Source organism: Fusarium sambucinum, chromosome II, assembly GCF_050947815.1.
Source record: "Fusarium sambucinum isolate potato_lamoka chromosome II, whole genome shotgun sequence".
NCBI classification, from domain to species: domain Eukaryota; kingdom Fungi; phylum Ascomycota; class Sordariomycetes; order Hypocreales; family Nectriaceae; genus Fusarium; species Fusarium sambucinum.
The window spans coordinates 4,396,080-4,412,847 of NC_139293.1; the positions used below are offsets into that span (position 1 = coordinate 4,396,080).

General features: G+C 47.1%; 8 protein-coding genes across 8 annotated transcripts; 4 read left to right on the plus strand and 4 right to left on the minus strand.

Annotated features, from left to right (window-relative positions):
- Positions 1-557: 557 nt before the first annotated feature.
- Positions 558-767, plus strand: FSST1_008375 (uncharacterized protein; the record flags this gene model as incomplete). The annotated part of the gene is made up of 1 exon (XM_083225254.1): positions 558-767. One exon carries the CDS (start codon positions 558-560, stop codon positions 765-767), a length of 210 nt encoding a protein of 69 aa, XP_083084336.1.
- Positions 768-914: 147 nt separating this feature from the next.
- FSST1_008376 (general substrate transporter) lies at positions 915-2,616 on the minus strand (the record flags this gene model as incomplete). The annotated part of the gene is made up of 4 exons (XM_083225255.1): positions 915-1,248; positions 1,306-1,787; positions 1,844-2,430; positions 2,484-2,616. 4 exons carry the CDS (start codon positions 2,614-2,616, stop codon positions 915-917), a joined length of 1,536 nt encoding a protein of 511 aa, XP_083084337.1.
- A 2,164-nt stretch (positions 2,617-4,780) lies between these two features.
- On the minus strand, positions 4,781-5,821 carry FSST1_008377 (zinc finger MYND domain-containing protein; the record flags this gene model as incomplete). Its single annotated transcript, XM_083225256.1, has 2 exons — positions 4,781-5,276; positions 5,322-5,821. 2 exons carry the CDS (start codon positions 5,819-5,821, stop codon positions 4,781-4,783), a joined length of 996 nt encoding a protein of 331 aa, XP_083084338.1.
- Positions 5,822-7,253: 1,432 nt separating this feature from the next.
- Positions 7,254-7,982, plus strand: FSST1_008378 (cutinase; the record flags this gene model as incomplete). Its single annotated transcript, XM_083225257.1, has 2 exons — positions 7,254-7,805; positions 7,854-7,982. The coding sequence occupies 2 exons, from the start codon at positions 7,254-7,256 to the stop codon at positions 7,980-7,982; spliced, it is 681 nt and encodes a 226-aa protein (XP_083084339.1).
- Positions 7,983-8,572: 590 nt separating this feature from the next.
- On the plus strand, positions 8,573-9,493 carry FSST1_008379 (uncharacterized protein; the record flags this gene model as incomplete). Its single annotated transcript, XM_083225258.1, has 1 exon — positions 8,573-9,493. One exon carries the CDS (start codon positions 8,573-8,575, stop codon positions 9,491-9,493), a length of 921 nt encoding a protein of 306 aa, XP_083084340.1.
- Positions 9,494-10,507: 1,014 nt separating this feature from the next.
- FSST1_008380 (chromo domain-containing protein) lies at positions 10,508-11,050 on the plus strand (the record flags this gene model as incomplete). Its single annotated transcript, XM_083225259.1, has 3 exons — positions 10,508-10,520; positions 10,568-10,600; positions 10,650-11,050. 3 exons carry the CDS (start codon positions 10,508-10,510, stop codon positions 11,048-11,050), a joined length of 447 nt encoding a protein of 148 aa, XP_083084341.1.
- Positions 11,051-11,592: 542 nt separating this feature from the next.
- On the minus strand, positions 11,593-13,350 carry FSST1_008381 (DUF3176 domain-containing protein; the record flags this gene model as incomplete). Its single annotated transcript, XM_083225260.1, has 4 exons — positions 11,593-12,009; positions 12,058-12,674; positions 12,726-13,219; positions 13,316-13,350. The coding sequence occupies 4 exons, from the start codon at positions 13,348-13,350 to the stop codon at positions 11,593-11,595; spliced, it is 1,563 nt and encodes a 520-aa protein (XP_083084342.1).
- Positions 13,351-15,522: 2,172 nt separating this feature from the next.
- On the minus strand, positions 15,523-16,644 carry FSST1_008382 (uncharacterized protein; the record flags this gene model as incomplete). The annotated part of the gene is made up of 1 exon (XM_083225261.1): positions 15,523-16,644. The coding sequence occupies one exon, from the start codon at positions 16,642-16,644 to the stop codon at positions 15,523-15,525; it is 1,122 nt and encodes a 373-aa protein (XP_083084343.1).
- Positions 16,645-16,768: the final 124 nt, after the last annotated feature.

Consider the following 16,768-nt stretch of genomic DNA (forward strand, 5'->3'; position numbering starts at 1 on the left):
AGTATGAAGCAATCCTTTTTCAATATGTTGGAAGGATTCAATCACGCTCCTCAGAATTTCATCTGAAGCCAGTGATGCATCATTAGTAAACTCGGGTCACGTTTCAGTAAATTTCGTTGCAAGATAGTCGAGTGACCCTACTTGTAAGCGTTACAAATAATCACATTTACTACTAGTGGTTGCACTACTGTGGGTCTGAGCAACGGAATTATTGTTACAGTTGAGTCTCTCGACGAATATTCAAAATCTTGTGTGACAGTGCCGTCAGGAGGTTGCTAGAGACTTCATAGCCTTGATTTACCAAAGCTCGCAATACAAGATCACAACTGATTCGCTTGCCAAAATAAGCCGTTGGGCTACAGTGATTGCGACCTCTCTTCAAACTATTTACAGCGAATCCGGATCTTGGTTCTCTCTACGTCCACAGAGGAAGTCCACCACTTGCAGACACAAACGAAGCCGGAATCCGAGAGCCTCGATCAAAGCGCGATATTCCATCAGAAAGCCTAAAATAATCGAACACCATGTTTACAGAACAGAGAGAACAGGACCACACAATGTGGAAATGCAATGGCAAAGCTCTTGGTCAAATTTGTGGCGAAGTAACAGACAACGGGGAGTTCGATTGCTCAAAGTGTGGCAAGAGGCGTGCTGTCAACGATGAGGCCCTCGGCAACGGTTCAAACATCATTGGAAGGCTTTACAACGTCAGTAGCCAAGGCGTGGAGACGTGGGAGTACTATGAGCCCAGGCCACAGAAGAAATGATTAAAAATGCGTGACACGACTGGGAGGGGTGGAGTGAGAGAGACCAGTTCAAAGACTTCGCCAATAAAAAGAATCATTCTTTAGTATTGCTATCAAACAAGGGGAAATCCCGTGAAACTTGTATTTACTTGTCTCGCACTTCAATATCTAATCCAAGTGCTTGACATCCGCCTTCTCCGTTACTTTAGTCGAGTTTTCGGTCTCGTACAAGCCTTCGGGGGCGTCACCAAACACAACAGAGATCTCCTCGAGTGTGCGTCCCTTAGTTTCTGGGTAGAAGAAGAAGATGACGAGACCATATGAAACGAGAAGGACCACATATACGATGTAGTATTTCCAGCCAATGGCCGCCAGTGCAATCGGGTTGACAAATACGTTGAAGATAAGGGCGGAAATCATGATCATCCAGAGCGCAGACATACCGCGACTGCGCAGCTGGAAGGGCCACAGCTCGAGAGGGTATGCAACTTGAAGCGGAGTACTGTTTATTTCGTTAGCAACACAACCCAGGTCAGGTATGTGGAGGGGGTGCTCTTACATGGCAACACCATAACCGGCATTGAAAAGGAAGATAAATGGAATCATGGTAATTCCAACAGGCTTGGATCCAGTGCTCGCAAAGCTTCCTGACAAAGCAGTGATCAAGATGAAGCTGACCAACATAATTGCACAGGACAGCAAGAGAAGGGGACGTCTTCCCAAGCGTTCAACACACATAGCACCAGTGCATGCGGCTATCAAACTCCAGATCTGAAGGCACCCATTGATCAGAGTTTGGTCAGTGACACTGGTGATACCAACTGTGCTGAGGACGGTAGAAAGATAGTAGCTGACAACTCCGTTGCCAACCCATTGGCAGTAGATGGCGAGGGTAAGAGTGATGAAGAACCGTCGACGGTGAGCCTTTGTAGACACGAGGGTCATGTAAGAGGTGGATTTCGTGGCTTGCTTCTCAGACTCGATAGCGGTCGTGATCTCGTGAAGTTCAAAGTTGACAAGAGGATGGGTTACATCGCCGCCCTATTCAAGCAGATTAGACATGACACTGAAGAATACCGAGCAGAATGGTAACTCACAGCATGTAACTTGGCCAAGATTCGATGAGCTTCCTCTTCCCGTCCAACAGACACAAGCCATCTAGGGCTTTCCTCGACCATGATCAGGGCCGGAAGTCCGACGAGTGGCAGCGCAATCTGGAGAAGAGTAGGGATTCTCCATGCCCAGTCATCGTAATTTCTTGTGCCGTAAGAAGCCCATGAAGCGATGATGCCGCCAACGAAGTAGTTGCAGTTCATCAAAGCAGAGACAACACTTCGCTGGCTGGGATAGGCAATCTCAGTGATGAGTAGAGGCACTGCGGTCGCAAACATTCCCGTCGGTAGGCCGAGGATGAAACGGCCTGCGATCCATTGAGCTCTTGACTGAGCACTCGTTTGGAGACCAACTCCAAGTGCAAGTGGGATGAAGGAAAGGAAGATTGGCATACGACGACCATACTTGTTTGCAAGCCATGAGCTAGGTGGACAAGCAATGATGAAGCCTATGAAGTAAGTACAGTTGATGAAGCCTGACCATTCGCCAGTAGGGTTTCCCATGAAGGTGTTCCATTGCGGGAAAGACTGCAGCGAGTTGAGCAGACTACCGTCATATCCGATAGCAGACTCTATTATCGTCGATCAGTAAAAGGAGTACATATGATGGTGTATAGTTACGCACGAAAACAAACGAGGCCAAGGATTAACCCATTGAGTTTCGCTAGATGGCTCTGCTTATACCAGGGTGTAGTCGGGTTTGGCAAAACAGCCATAATGCCCCCTAAAGAGGGCCTAGAGCTTTTGTCTACAGCCATGGCTCCAAATTATAAGGTTAGAAGTTAGTGAAATCTTAGTGTCCACGTAAAAGGCAACGGCTCAAAACAAAGTGCGGTCAACGTCCGTTATAAACTCACAGACGGGACCCAGATTAAGCCGCCGCTGTCACCCGAAAGAAGAAGAAAAAAGCAGGCTTAGATCGATACATCGCGGGGCCTCCAGTTTCCAGTTCCCCCAGGTTGTGGGATGATACTGAAGGAGCGACAGGGGAGGAAGGGGAACAACTGAGACTCGATGTCACGCAGTTCCACTTAGCTGAACGAACAAGTAAGGAAAACGACCGTTCAGGATCCTTGGAACCCCGCAAATTATTCTTCTCCATGTTTGCGAATTTGTTTGCCGAAATCCCCTGTCTGCATGTTTGGAGCGGCTTTTCGTGTGTACGAGTCATTAGTATGCAACGCTATGATTCAAGTGATTTCTCTCTTTGGGTCTTTGGTGTCGGTGATCAGAGCCAAGATTCGGTTGAGATTCGGATAACTCCAAGTGAAATAACTTGATTGGTTTAACAAAGTTTCATCATTATTTCGGCAGTTGAACACTGCACCAATTCCCTGGTGAATAACTATTAACATTGTGCCAGATTAAGCACACGTCTAAACGAAAACTCGTCAATTATCGGTTGATCTCTTGTCCTCATATTTATAGGTATTTTTATTTTTGCCTGTTTATTTGTTCTATCAAACCCTAATAGATCACCATGAGAAGCAATCATGTGTCTTCACATTCCGCTTCCACGGGCTCGGGAAGTTCTTCTAGATCCGTCATGGTTCCCAGGTGTCAAAGTGGAAACTTGTCAACCACGCACGTAAATAAAACGGGCTTCCCGATCGTTTTGGTGCCTGCCGTTACGTCTACATATCTCTTAGTGCTACTGCTCACACGTTTTCCCCATCCCCAACGAGGAATCCCTTGGTAAACTAGCGCGCCTACCCCGGTCTTGAACAAGAACAAGGCCGCGAATAATGCCGAGAGTGGGTTCAAGTTCCCCAGAAGTTGATCAGATGATCTACACAAGTTACAAAAAGCAGATGTTCTGGCACAGTTGCGTGAGTATTGGATCAGCTACAACAGTGTAGAAATAGGACTCTTGCATCCTTTGACGTGCAGTTCTGTAAAGTCTGCGTTCCTCTGTCTGGTCCTGGGTCTTAATCCGGTATCTTATAGGATCCTACATGGGATTGCTTGTTGTACACTCCAATTAATTCCCCGCATTATTGACTTGATTATTCCAAGTTCGGGCATAGAGCCATGAGGGGTAAAGAATAGGCGACTCCAACGGGGCTCAAACGGACTGCGGTGGTTGGGCTACGCGGAGGATTCCCATGCCACGGAATGATATCAGTGTCTGCGCGGAACCTACACTAGGTACTTGAGGATAACCTTAACCGATTGACTAATCTATCTGTAATCCCAAACAGCAACCTATTATTAGTTGAACAATCGGATATACGACGATATCCAGCATACTTGGCTAGATATTGCTTAGTATGTGGCCAGGACGTTGCTTGGCAGCTCTGGTCTTGGGGCGTCGTCTTGCGTGCGTCTGGCTATCAATTTTCTTGTGTCTTGTTGTGCCCATCTAATGACTCCGATCTCTTAGATATATGCAATGACCAGTCTCATAAACGTTCACCTTCCCCATCGATTTGGTTGCCTTGGCATATCGTCATCAAGAAACTATTCTTAAACAAGGATAATAAAAGGGCCCCGCTCAACATCGGTATACCTTGCACCAACGTGTCGAAGATTCAACAAGGTTCATAGTGGTAAGGGTCAACATAAGTGACATCAATCAGGAACGATGTCCAGTACTGTTCGGTCTGGCAGGTAACGCAATCACTCTGCAACTACCATCTATGACAGCTTAACCAAGACTTTGTGTCCGAATCGCAGTAAAATAACATCCATCTTCATACAACAGCAGTATTGTACCTCTGACATTCTTGACATTACTATAGTGCCAACCAATAAACCTTTGTATTCAGGAAGAGACCAATCTCAAACTCATAACTAAGCCTTAACTTATAACACCTTCACAAAGAATAAAATGTCTTGTCTGTCTAGTTCAATCCTCGCAGAGGCCCTAACGGTCCGGTCTTTCTTCTTCCACCCCACAACACTACATATAATTAGAGACGTTCACATATCGTTGCTTATAACGCCTCTGATGTACTGTATAGCAGGCTGAGTTTCTGACCACGAGTACCACGAATGGCGAAAGATAAGGATGGCCTCTTCCCGAGATCCAGGGATATAACCCGTCGGCACATCGTAAGCGAACAGGTTTGGGTTCAGGACGCCCGGCCAGAAATGTGGATTATCTTTCTTGACCTTCTTGTACAGCTGCATGGTTTGAGCTCGGAGCTGGGTCATGAGTTCCAAGTAATTTTCTTGGGCGACGATGTCTGGTCGTTGGAGGAGTATGTTGCTCATAGCCTCTTTCTGGAGGTGGTCGTACCTAGCTTCTCCGGACGCGCCGGGGGTCCTCAGTACGAATGCATGAAGGCTGTCCAAGTCCTGCATCAAGCGAATCTTGATGAGTGTCAGGGCTACAGTGAAAGACACATTGCAATAGTGAGTCTTCTCAAAGACAGGCTCGAATGCATCCTGTTCATGCAAATCAAGAAAAGGTAGGCTTGCGTCCCTCTAATCATAATTTTCGTCAGGCACAACCGCATACCATTTGATAAAGTCGTACGCCTCTTGATCATTACCAAGTCGTAGGTGGAGGGCAGGGACATGAGACCGAACGTCCTGGTTGTCGCCTCTGCAAAGGCGAATCATGTCGAGTGCATGGTCAAGAGCAGCTTGGACGGCTTCTCCAGTACGGACATTGAGAATGGCAGACATCAGGTCAAAACGAGCTGACATGTAGGGGCGAGTGCTCTTGAAAAACCAGAATTTGCCTACTATGGTGTCAAAAGGGTTTTCGCCATTTGTGTCTCTGTCCGGTTCGGTGCGTAGCTTGGTCTCTTCGGCAGCCAGTTTTTCTCTTTGCTGTTTTATAACGACACATTGGACCTTGTGTCTACGCCAGTCTGCTTTTTGGTGAGGCTTGCCACAGTACTTGATGACATGGCAACCGGCGCACTGGAGCAGGTTGGCACTCTGAAAGCCGGCCAGACATCCAGACGGCAAGCTGCAATGATTATAGGGAAGGCCAAGATTCATACGCGGCATTTTGGCAATTGTAGTGTTGTTCAATTAATGATATCGTGGTGAATAATGATGATGTGTGTTCTTCTGTTGTAAGCAGTAGTTCAAGACGTGTAAACATGGATTGCGGGGTTGATATGATCAAAAATAAAGTTCCACATATTCTTCATGGATAAATTTTCCACCGCCTCTTTCGTCATTGCCATACATTTGCTCTGTACCAGGTTATTCCTTATTAATCCGAAGATGTTAACAAAGCCGCATGCAGGCAGACTCGTTGCAACTACAATACCATCACTTGTCGAGCTGATGTTTCTCTAATCACCACTCGTATTGTGACTTTGCATGAAAATGATTCTGTCGAGTGCTGAGAGAATGGACATGTCCAACATTTCTCCTTTAGCTGGTTTCTCTCAATAAGTTTCGGGTCTTGCAGAAGAGTTGCATACACGAAAGTTTGTCGAGTACAGATGAGCCTTTGCAATACCAAGCCAGGAATACAGCCCTTCCAATTCAAAATATTCATGATATCTTGTCTGGAACACCAGTTGACTGTCGAGTCATGGCCGTTTAAATTTGAATTTTTCACGCCAGTGTTACATCTAACTGCTGGTATGAAAAGGGGCACTCCTTAATTTTCCATGATCACGCTCTTGTTTATCAGTCTCATTGCACCGCACCTTGGCTCGTGCGCCTACTTTTCCTGTTTCTGTAAAACTATCCGGAGCTATTACCTACATCTTTTGAAGACGAGTAGTTTGTCGCAAGATTTTTGAAGCCTGTCCATAATCCTGATTTCGACAGTAGCCATGGATTCGAGACTAGACGAGTCATGGTCAGGTGTAACAATAAGTTGCTTTAGATCTATTCGCCAGCTCGCAGGCAGCCACGTGCGGCAAGGTTCCGATATCTGATGATCAGCATAAATCTAGATTGTTCGGTCGTCGATCTCGGATGTCTTCTCCGCGATTCGGAGCGGTGCTTCAAACGAAAAGGGAAGATCGAACCTCACATCTGGTTAGTCTCTCCCGAATCTTGACATGACACCAGGACACGAGTTGGCCGATTACCAAAAAGGTGTGGGCTGTCCAATTTGATGAACTAAAACATACTGGCCCCGTCAAATTGCAATCAAACACTGCAGTTCCGAGATATCTAACGGAGTATACCGTAGGGATCGACACACTTGGTCTCTAAATTGACAAGCTCTTAGCGGGTCGCTAACAACTGGGGAGCGTCAAAGCGACCAAAACTAGAACCCGTTTGGGTAGGCTTGCGAGTTGTTAATTTCTAAAGACAATGGCCAGTGTTTTATCGTTGTAGATCCCTTGACACTTGTTTGTATAAGAGTTCCGTTTCGAAACATGATCGAGGAAACCAGAAAACAAACTATATCATCTTGACAACTTACCAATTACTCTTCACAACCCTCAAACCAACCCTTACAACATTCACAATGCGTTTCCAGATGATCCCCCTTCTTACTGTCGCCAGCTGCGTGACTGCAAGCCCCATCGAGCATGAGCCTCGTGCAGCAGGTTGCAGCTCATACACCATCATCAACACCAGAGGAACCGGTGAAGCTCAGGGCGCCTCATCTGGTTTCAGAACCATGAACTCTCGAATCACTTCCCAAGTCTCTGGCGGAAAGATTTACAACACTGTATACCCTGCCGACTTTAGCCAGAACTCGGCATCAGGAACTCGCGACATCGTCAGAAAGGTCAACAGCGTCCTGTCTTCCAACCCCAACGAGTGCTTCATTCTCGAAGGCTACTCTCAGGGTGCTGCCGCTACTGTCAACGCCATGTCGCAGCTGACTGGAAGCGCCAAGGATGCTGTCAAGGGTGTCTTCCTCATCGGCAACCCGCTACACAAGAGAGGTCTTGAGTGCAACGTAGACAACAAGGGCGGCGACACTACCAAGAACGTGAGCGGAATTTCGGCTTTCGGAGGTGGTGGTATTCCTCAGGACTGGGTCTCAAAGACTCTCGATGTCTGTATTTATGTGAGTAGACTTAACCTTCTCTCCGGATTCTTTTACTAACCTAACCAGGGTGATGGTGTTTGCGATACCACACACGGCTCCGGTATTAATGGGCCTCATCTGCAGTATCCAAGGGATTCGTCCACTCAGAACCTCGGAACTGAGTATGTTGTGAAGCAGCTGACTGGCTCTAACTAGAAGCCTTCATAATCCTTAGGTCCCGATATTGAATTCAATGTGACCTGGAGACAAAGTTTAAATAATTAGCATAATAAATACATAATTATATCTGATATGGTCTCCCACAAACAAGAGTTTGAAGCGCGATTTATCATCACTCAGACTGATTCCTAAAAGGGTGTTGAAGCGCTCAGTTGCCAATGACTGGAGACAGCCACTTGCTCTCGTAAATCAAGAATGACCATGCAAACTACTAGCATACGAGTCATTCTTTATATTTGTCCTGGATAAGAGCCAGAGCACCACCTTGATTCAATATGAGTGGCCAAAAGTTGTACCGTTCTCAATGGCAATGTTACCCCGAATATCAGATACCTCCTATTTCTAGTCTACCAAGCTAAAGACGTTATCCACTTACACAGCTACCAAAGAATCGACGTGTTATTATTGGCTACACTGCTTTCTTTTCTAGTCTTGCCACAATCAGTCTAGTGTCGGTGTCACGATCCATCCTACGGTAGGTTTCATGGCCCCGATCCCGACGGGCTTTCCAAGTTATTTGACTACACTTCGAACCTTCACAAAACAACTTCAATCCTCCAGTCAAGATGTCCTCCATCAATTTCTCTCCAGACACTGACATCCCCAGTCTCAATGGCAAAGTGATCCTCATCACCGGAGGAAACTCTGGCCTGGGTCTGGAAAGCACCCGACAACTCCTGAAACACGACCCTGCCAATATTTTCCTTGCATGTCGCTCCAAAGCAAAATTCGATCAAGCCATCGCCGAGCTGCAAGAGCAAGGCTCAAATACAGATGCTGTGTCTTTTCTTTCCTTAAACCTTGCCTCACTTGAAAGCATCAAATCTGCTGTCAAGGAATTCCAGCAACAGTCCACTCGCCTTGACATTCTCCTCAACAATGCCGGTATCATGATGACACCCGAAGGCCTTACTGAGGAAGGATATGAGATTCAAATTGGCACAAATCACATGGGTCACGCGTTCCTCACTCATCTTTTTCTTCCTCTGCTCGAGCAGACTACTAAGCTCAACCCTGATGTGAGGGTTGTCTTCCTCGCCTCAATGGGTGAAGCCATGTCTCCTAAGAACCCTTACCAATTCGAGCAGTTCAAGACTACCATGCCCAACCTATCAAGCTCATCCCGCTACTCTATCTCGAAGCTCACCAACGTCCATTACGCTGCGGCCCTTGCCGCGCGACATCCCAACTTGAAGATTATCAGCGTTCATCCAGGAATTGTACAGACGAACCTGACTGGTCCAGCCATCAGTAGCAGCCTCATTGTGGGAACACTCACTCGCTTGTTCTTCAGCTTGGTTGGTGTCAACTCAAGCAAAGGCGCGTTGAACCAGTTATGGGCTCTCTCTGATCCTAAAGCTGAGAGTGGCGTCTTCTATCACCCTGTTGGCGTTACAGGTAAAGGAAGTAAGTTGAGCCAAGATAGAGATGCTCGAGAAAGCCTTTGGGATTGGACACAGAAGGAAATTGAACAACACCTCTCTTAAGGGCATTCTCTGTTGGGGTCAGTTTACTACATTGGGGTTGGAAGTTACATTAATGGAGCAGTCTAATTCAAATTAGGGTTGTTTGTTTGGCTTGCGAATATTTATTAGCTACTATGATCTAAGCTTATTTTCTTGTGATTTCCCTTCTGAAATAATTTCTTCTCCTATTTCTCTCGGCACGTCTCAAGGACGTGGAAGCACGCCAACCTGCCAGGATTGAGGTCAATGAAAGACTCCCTGGCCTGTGTTCCAGCACATGCTGGCGCCGAAAATAATGAGGCGGTTCTACAAAAACCGGCCCTGTGTAGAACCTTTGTGTATGGGTAAGTGCAAGGGTCGGCGCCATTCTTACACGTCTCAACAATTCCCCAACAAATGAAGCATGTCCAACCCATCTCAGCAGAGCGAAGCGTAGTGGTGAAGCATGGGTACATGAATACCACATTACTCAACAACTACTAGTCTGAGAATCCAGGGGATGAAGTTAAAAATGGACAAAGAATCGATAACAACGCCCTGCTATGAAGGATGGGCCATCTAGCTACTAGGATAGCCTTATGACGAATCATAAAGCCACAGTAACTTCCACATAGAACAACACAAAGTAATTCTTTGCTAGTGCCTTGGCTTTATTTATTCTCCAAATGCGTGGCTTAGCAGAACATGAAAGCCAGCGATCCTACGATAACCTCAGCCCTGGCCATGGCTTTATCACAAGTTCAGACCCAAAACCCAAAATGATCTATCGTGAAAACACCCATGATACAAAGGCTCGTTCAACCTTTACCATACAATCAAGAACGTGATGATGTCTGATATCTTTGTTGATGGAGCAGACGTAGTGCCGGGCAGAAGACATTCAAAGCCATTACAATCTCTATAAAGTCTGAACATTATATTCTTCAGGCTTCAAGATCGAGTTCACTCATCAACTCAGAATCGCAGACTTCAAACTCTTACAGAACCAACCGTACTACACTTTCCAACTTCAACATTCGCCAGAACATCACCATCATGGCTAATCGCAGTAAGTCAGTCGAACTTCCATTACTGATCATACTAACATCATATCAGATCATATTTCCTACTTCTACGAGCCTGGTCAAGGTATTTTCCCAACATTCTACCATCCATGACTTCATGCTGACAATATTAGAACCTCGCCCTTACATGCCCTTCAGCGGTGCCAATGACAACGATTTCGAGATACGCTCACATTACGTCAATCGCGTTGACCATATTGTTGACATGTGGGTTACTTGGCGTGATGGCTCGCGGGGGATGCGGTGCAGTGAGTACGACGTCCAGGCCGTGAAGCCCAACAAGGTTTACCAATACTGGCACAATCTCGGCGGACGTTGTTCCGCCACCGAACTTTCGATGTACCACGTCTTCAGCGTCATTGACGAATGTGTGAGGAGTTATCACGTTCAATGGATCGGGTATGATGTGGATGAGGCGACATGGGAGAGCAAGGCCAAGGTCAAACGAATTTGTCCCCGAGCTGTACTTGACTGGCGGCAACAAGCTGTAAGTATTTTAGCAAAGGTGAACTAGAGTACCGCTGACATATCCTAGGCACGAGAGGCCCGACATTGAGTGTACCACTCCTCGTTCGCAGAGGAGTTATTGACAGATGGGAAAGGGCATGATTCTGCAGCAGGGTTGATTTAAGAAGACGGAGCATACACGATACGGCATGCAGGCGTTCTATTGTTTGTACGATATCATATATAGAGGTCATTGGGAAATTATCTGGTTTTTTTCTTGGTATTTACTTGTCCAGTCTTCTGCGCATCATATGAGGCTCAATCCTAGACTATTCACAGCAGCAATAAGCTTGCTTGTCTAACAGATGACGATGTATCTTTTGGAGGCTACTATAAACCTCCCTTCTTGTGAACCGTGCACTGATGAGACGGTTTCATTCTGACTTGTGCGTCACAAGCCGGCTTTTCAGATGTATTAGTTATCTCCAAATATCCCCCTTGGATACGAGATGTTTCAATGTGACACAAGCTCAGACTTTGGGTGCCGCAGTGATTCCCCTGCCACCGAAACGATCAATCTATTGTGCGCAAAGAACAGCGCGAATGTAACTATTCCAATCGAACCTTGGAGCCCCTTGCTCTCTTCTCAAGTTCAGTGACACTCTCAGAAGTTCCCCGGATTAGACCTTCATCTGGGTCGTGCTGACAAGCCAGAAGTACTAGTGCCGAAGACTTCCAAAGAGGCACCTTTTGCCTTCTGGCATTACTGAATATCGTGGCGACAGCAAACAACAGTGAAGCCAGTTCTACAAGCCCTGGCCCGACTAACCAATACCATCGCACAGCAACAAATATCTCCGTGTCGATTCTAACCCCTGTTGCCAATTGCATATTTTGCCCAGATCGTACGTAATCCGTCATACTGCTCGCCATGTTGTCAAAGGCGCGGGACAGATTCACCTTGTCACCAAGTATGGCGCTCAAGCCATGTTTTAGGCTGTCATAGTCTCCTTCCACAAACTCCAGCTGGAAAGTGGGCGACTATAGAAAGTCTTTTAAGGCCCGTTCATCAACCCCGTCAAAGTACAAGTCAGGTATACCGGCTTTGGCAAGAGAGCTGACAAGGCGAGGTTTCTGAGGGCTTTGAGATCGAGCCGCCCACTCAAGATCGACGACATGGGTGTTGCCGAAAGAAAAGACGCTACCATTTGCCCTAGCGTCTATGTATTCATAAGAAGCGTAACTAAGAGTGCATTCCGTAATGTCGGTATCCAAAGGGAAATAGTCCTCATCTCGCCCTGTTCGATAAACTGCGAATCCCATCAGGTTAGTGCTTGCCCTCTGCTGAAGCGTTAGAATTGTCGTGTTTGATCGGAATGTTGTCAGGAAAGATGGGAAATCCTGTTGGATTGACAAGGTGATACCACCGGGCGTAGTCATGTTGCATATCATATGGTCCAGTGGTGGTCGTGTTGGTGGACCCTTTGTGACAATCGGTTTGCCGGTGCTATATAAGCAGGACTTCGTATTCAATGTCGAAACCGTGACATTCTTACAAACACTCTTGAAGCCGAGTGATACGTAACGATCTTGCCACATGCAAGCGCCGCTACAATTGAAGAGAGGGGCAGTATTAATCCCGTAGAGCCCCTCTATTATAGCTGCTTGCATGTGTGGATCAGGGGGCCATTCTATCAACAAGCGACGTTTGGATGCTTTCCCACCTCCAGGTATCTACTCACCGCCTGCAGGGCCTATTGCCAGGTTCCTATTGTACGTATGGGCGAACCCAAATGTAGCATCTTTATCGGTAGTATTCACTGGCCGAGGCTCTAGGCTAATAACCTCCTGGGCCATTGGAGCAAATCCTAGTCGAAGGATTGTGATGAGCGCACCTAGAGTGGCTATATTGTAGGAGACTCTGAGAAGAAACAGCATCGATCCATATGGGCCTCTACTGGCTTCATCAAACCTGTGGACTGTATAAAGTTGATGGGGTCTGAGTTTGAGGTAGAGCCACTTGAGCTGGCCGATGAAAGCACTGACGTTGTGCATCATAGCTGCAGTGCAAGCTGTCGATAAGATCGCGATTGTCGCGTTAATCGATATCGGGAATGGCCATTTCGAAACAGGTTTATCCTGCATGGTCCAAAAGATCACCACTATTCCTATGAAGAGGAGAAGGCTGACAGATGCCGACAGTATCTCCAGACCCCATCCGTGCTGGGAGCAGATTCTATATTGGGCAGATTCTTCGGTCACAGGAGGTTTTTAGGCTAATGTAGGCTCTGTTGATTCAGTTTCGGTATCGTGCACCGGTGCCAGCTCGTACGAGTGTGACGGTGGCTTCGATCGAGTTTCTGGCATGATTCAAGCGAGTCTGTTCACAATGATATACTTGTTTGAGTGTGTGATAGACAATAGAATAGGCCACAAGCACCAACTATATACTTGCTATGTGTTCATTAGGCCGCATTACGTTGCACTGGTTGGTATAAGCCTGATTTATTAATAGAAGGGTTACGCAGGTGGCTGGAACACCTACTGCTGGGCGAGCTTGGCAATCAAGCTGCACGATAATTGTATGCTTTATGCCCATAAGCATTGAAGGACAAGCTGACTTCAATAAAGTCCAGGTCCTAACTAGAAAGGGGACAGGAAAGCTATTGATCTAAGTCTCCTTTATAGCTCTTACTGTAATTAAGAGAATATATTTACCTATCCGTCAAATACAAAGACTGATGAGTTAAATGTCGGCGAGGACCGCTAAGTCATACAAGGCTGTGTAGCTACACGAGCGGTACTTCTTATCTTGTAATCCGCCATGAAACACACTGGGCAAATCATACATCATACTCAGACAAGAAGAGAGCTGAACGTGTCTAGGGCCTTGGCAGCTTGTGCCCTACACCCAGGTGCATTGGAGAGCACCGCTTTATGTGCTCACTTCTCTGTATGCGGGTAGGCGCTGAGGCTGAGAGCAATCGTTCACGAGCGTGTAAGGCTTATGGTACAGTTCTATATATATAAATATATCTGATGGTTCATTAGAGGTTCTCTCTTCAGCCGAGAAGTGCTCACCTCTCAGATGAACTTGATCACCTCTAGACCACAATGCGATCAAACTTTGGCCACAATGTGTGAGTTTCTCTAGCCGGCAAAAGAATGCTCGTCGGTATGTGCGGTCACCTTGGAAGAGCGATGGGAGTTCTCGCTTGGCTTCTTTGACTACGAATGCACAAACATTTGGGTCATACCTCCTTCAGCGGAGGCGGCGCTCTTGTGGAGGCAAGGGGAGCGTCTCGGCAACTGGGAGGTTCTGCAACTTCAATGTATGGAGAGCTAGTAGAAGATCGATGCAGATAAGATCCGATGTATCATGATAATAGTGGTAGCGGCGCTACGTTTTTAATTACGGTGGTTCAATGCAGTTGGTGATTTGCGAACGCAATATGCATTTATGGAGAGAAGGGTGTCTTCAAGAGTAGCAATCAGGATTACCTCGGATGAGCGACAGAAGTAATAGAGGTTACGGCGTAGATTGAGTGCATCGTGTTCATGGATCGAGTCGCTTCTTTTTTTAAGGCGTTCTAATGACCGTCCAAATCATAGCGCATTCTTGTGTCTCGGGTGACTAGACAATAGTTGAGCTGAGAAGTAGGGGAAGTCACCCTCGCTAATGGACTCGACCGATAGCAAGCTTGCTTCACGTGCATGCGCAAATGTTCAATCAGCAGCAGCGGTGTTCAATCGCGTTGCAGTTCGGCTATCACCAAAACTGCTCGATAGGAATATCATTTCTCGATCTCGTCGCGGCAGTTGAACACAGCAGCAGTATAGGGTGGAAGCATTGCAGGAACTCGGGGTCGCCAAAGTGGACAGGCCATATTAGCTTGCTCAAGTATCTCCCGCTCAGTTGTCTTTGTTGCCGTTAAATCGAGCGCATGGTTGGGCCACGATTACCAGTGAGCAGCGTTCGTGTGGCCGTCGCAAACATCCGAATCCTTCTCGTGTAGACTCAAATCGGGGTGCTTCGCCTGCTGGCCGGTAACTTATGGCATCTTGACGGCCGTTGACCTTTTGAATGGGTGCGTAGAGGGGTGTAGTATAAATCGTTCGTGGTGCGTCGGCGTACGCGATGGGTGGGCAATCAGCACTGACAGTGAATCGAAGTCGGATTGATGGTCGAGAGGACGGGGAAGCAGGTCATGTTGAGTAAGAAATCGGGTGCGCGATTGTTGTTTGTAAGAGCACTAAATAGCAACATCAAGTGCGATAATAGGCGAGACAGCAGGTCTGAATGCACAGACGAGGGGCTTGGAGGAGTCGAGGTACGTCGAGGAAGACGTGTCAGGCAGACATCAACAAACGAGAGACGCAATATAACAATGCCATGCCTCGCCAATGGCGCACTCACGATAAGAGAAGGGTATAGAAAAGTTGACCGCTGGAAACGTAAGAGACGAAAATAGTAAGACACTTTATGCTTCTTAGGGTATAGTTCTTAGACTACTTATTTTTATACCCTAAGACTTAGGATCAGTCAGCCGGCGGCATATCGAAAGACAAACTTGCTCCCCTTATATGCTCGAGCACCTTGTATTTAACACGGTCTACCAGTCTGTCCTGGTCAACGTCCTCTCTCATGAACTTGACATTCTCCGCCAAATCCTGTATCTCGGATCTCGCGTCAAGGATCTTGATGTCCATCTCCTCGCCCAACTCCTCGCCCAACTCATCGGCTTTGATCTCCGTCCTCGTTTCCAGCGCGTCAAACTCTTCTTTCAGATCTTTGTGGCGCTTTTCAGAAGCAGTGACTTGCTTTCGTAAATCATCTACCTCTTCCCTAAGATCTAGGTTTTCTTCTCTAAGGGCTTTGATCTCGGCCCCGTATCGGGCTTGCATTGTCTCCAACTGGGCCCATATCAAAGCTATATCTTCGTCACGTTCGTCTCGAGGGTCATCCTTGAGGCGTCGCCGCTTCCGCGATTCGAAAATGGGAGCATGGGGAGGTGGAGGTTCCGTCTGATCGTAGGACGGTGGTGGTAGCTCTTGATGGGGAGCGTCTGCATGAGGGGCGGGCAGTGTGACGATTTTGGCGCCCGTGCCGCTAAACATGCTGACAAGATCATCTTGAACAACGAGCGAGACACCGCTGTCGACAGCATCGCAGACGGGTTGGAGTTGCGCCGTTGATGTGCCTGAGTCTTTGATATAGATTGAAAGTGCGGTAATGTTTGCAAGTTCGTGGATCGCGTCTAGGACTGTCCCTGACTGTGCGCGCAGAGGAGCGAGCGGCTCGTGAGCTTCTGCTGAAACGAGGACTTCGGGGTGTCTATTGAGGCGGAAGTTGAGACAAAGGGTACTGGAGTGGAATTTGTCCCGCACGGCACTAGGTATGGTAGGATTTGGTGTGATTTCAAATGAAGAGATGAATGAAGGAGATATTCTGAGGATCAAAGTCGTGCCGGTCTTGATTCCTTTGATTCTGATGGGTATATTTAATTGAAAGAATGTTGCTATGCTATCGAAGCGCGTCGTAAAGGTGATATCCCTGATTTGGGGATCAGGCTCGGCCAAGAAGCGTGTCGCATTGTTCCAACACCAAGCAGCAACCGCAGAATTTGTTGTGTTCACATCGAGATTCGATAGCGTCGCCATTTTCGGTGGGTTCTACGGTCAGCTTCAAAATCTGCTGCAGCACGTACCTTGATCAAGCTCGATACCGCACACCTCCAAATCAGCGATTTCTGACAAAGAACCCTACCCTCCGTCCCCAGAACTG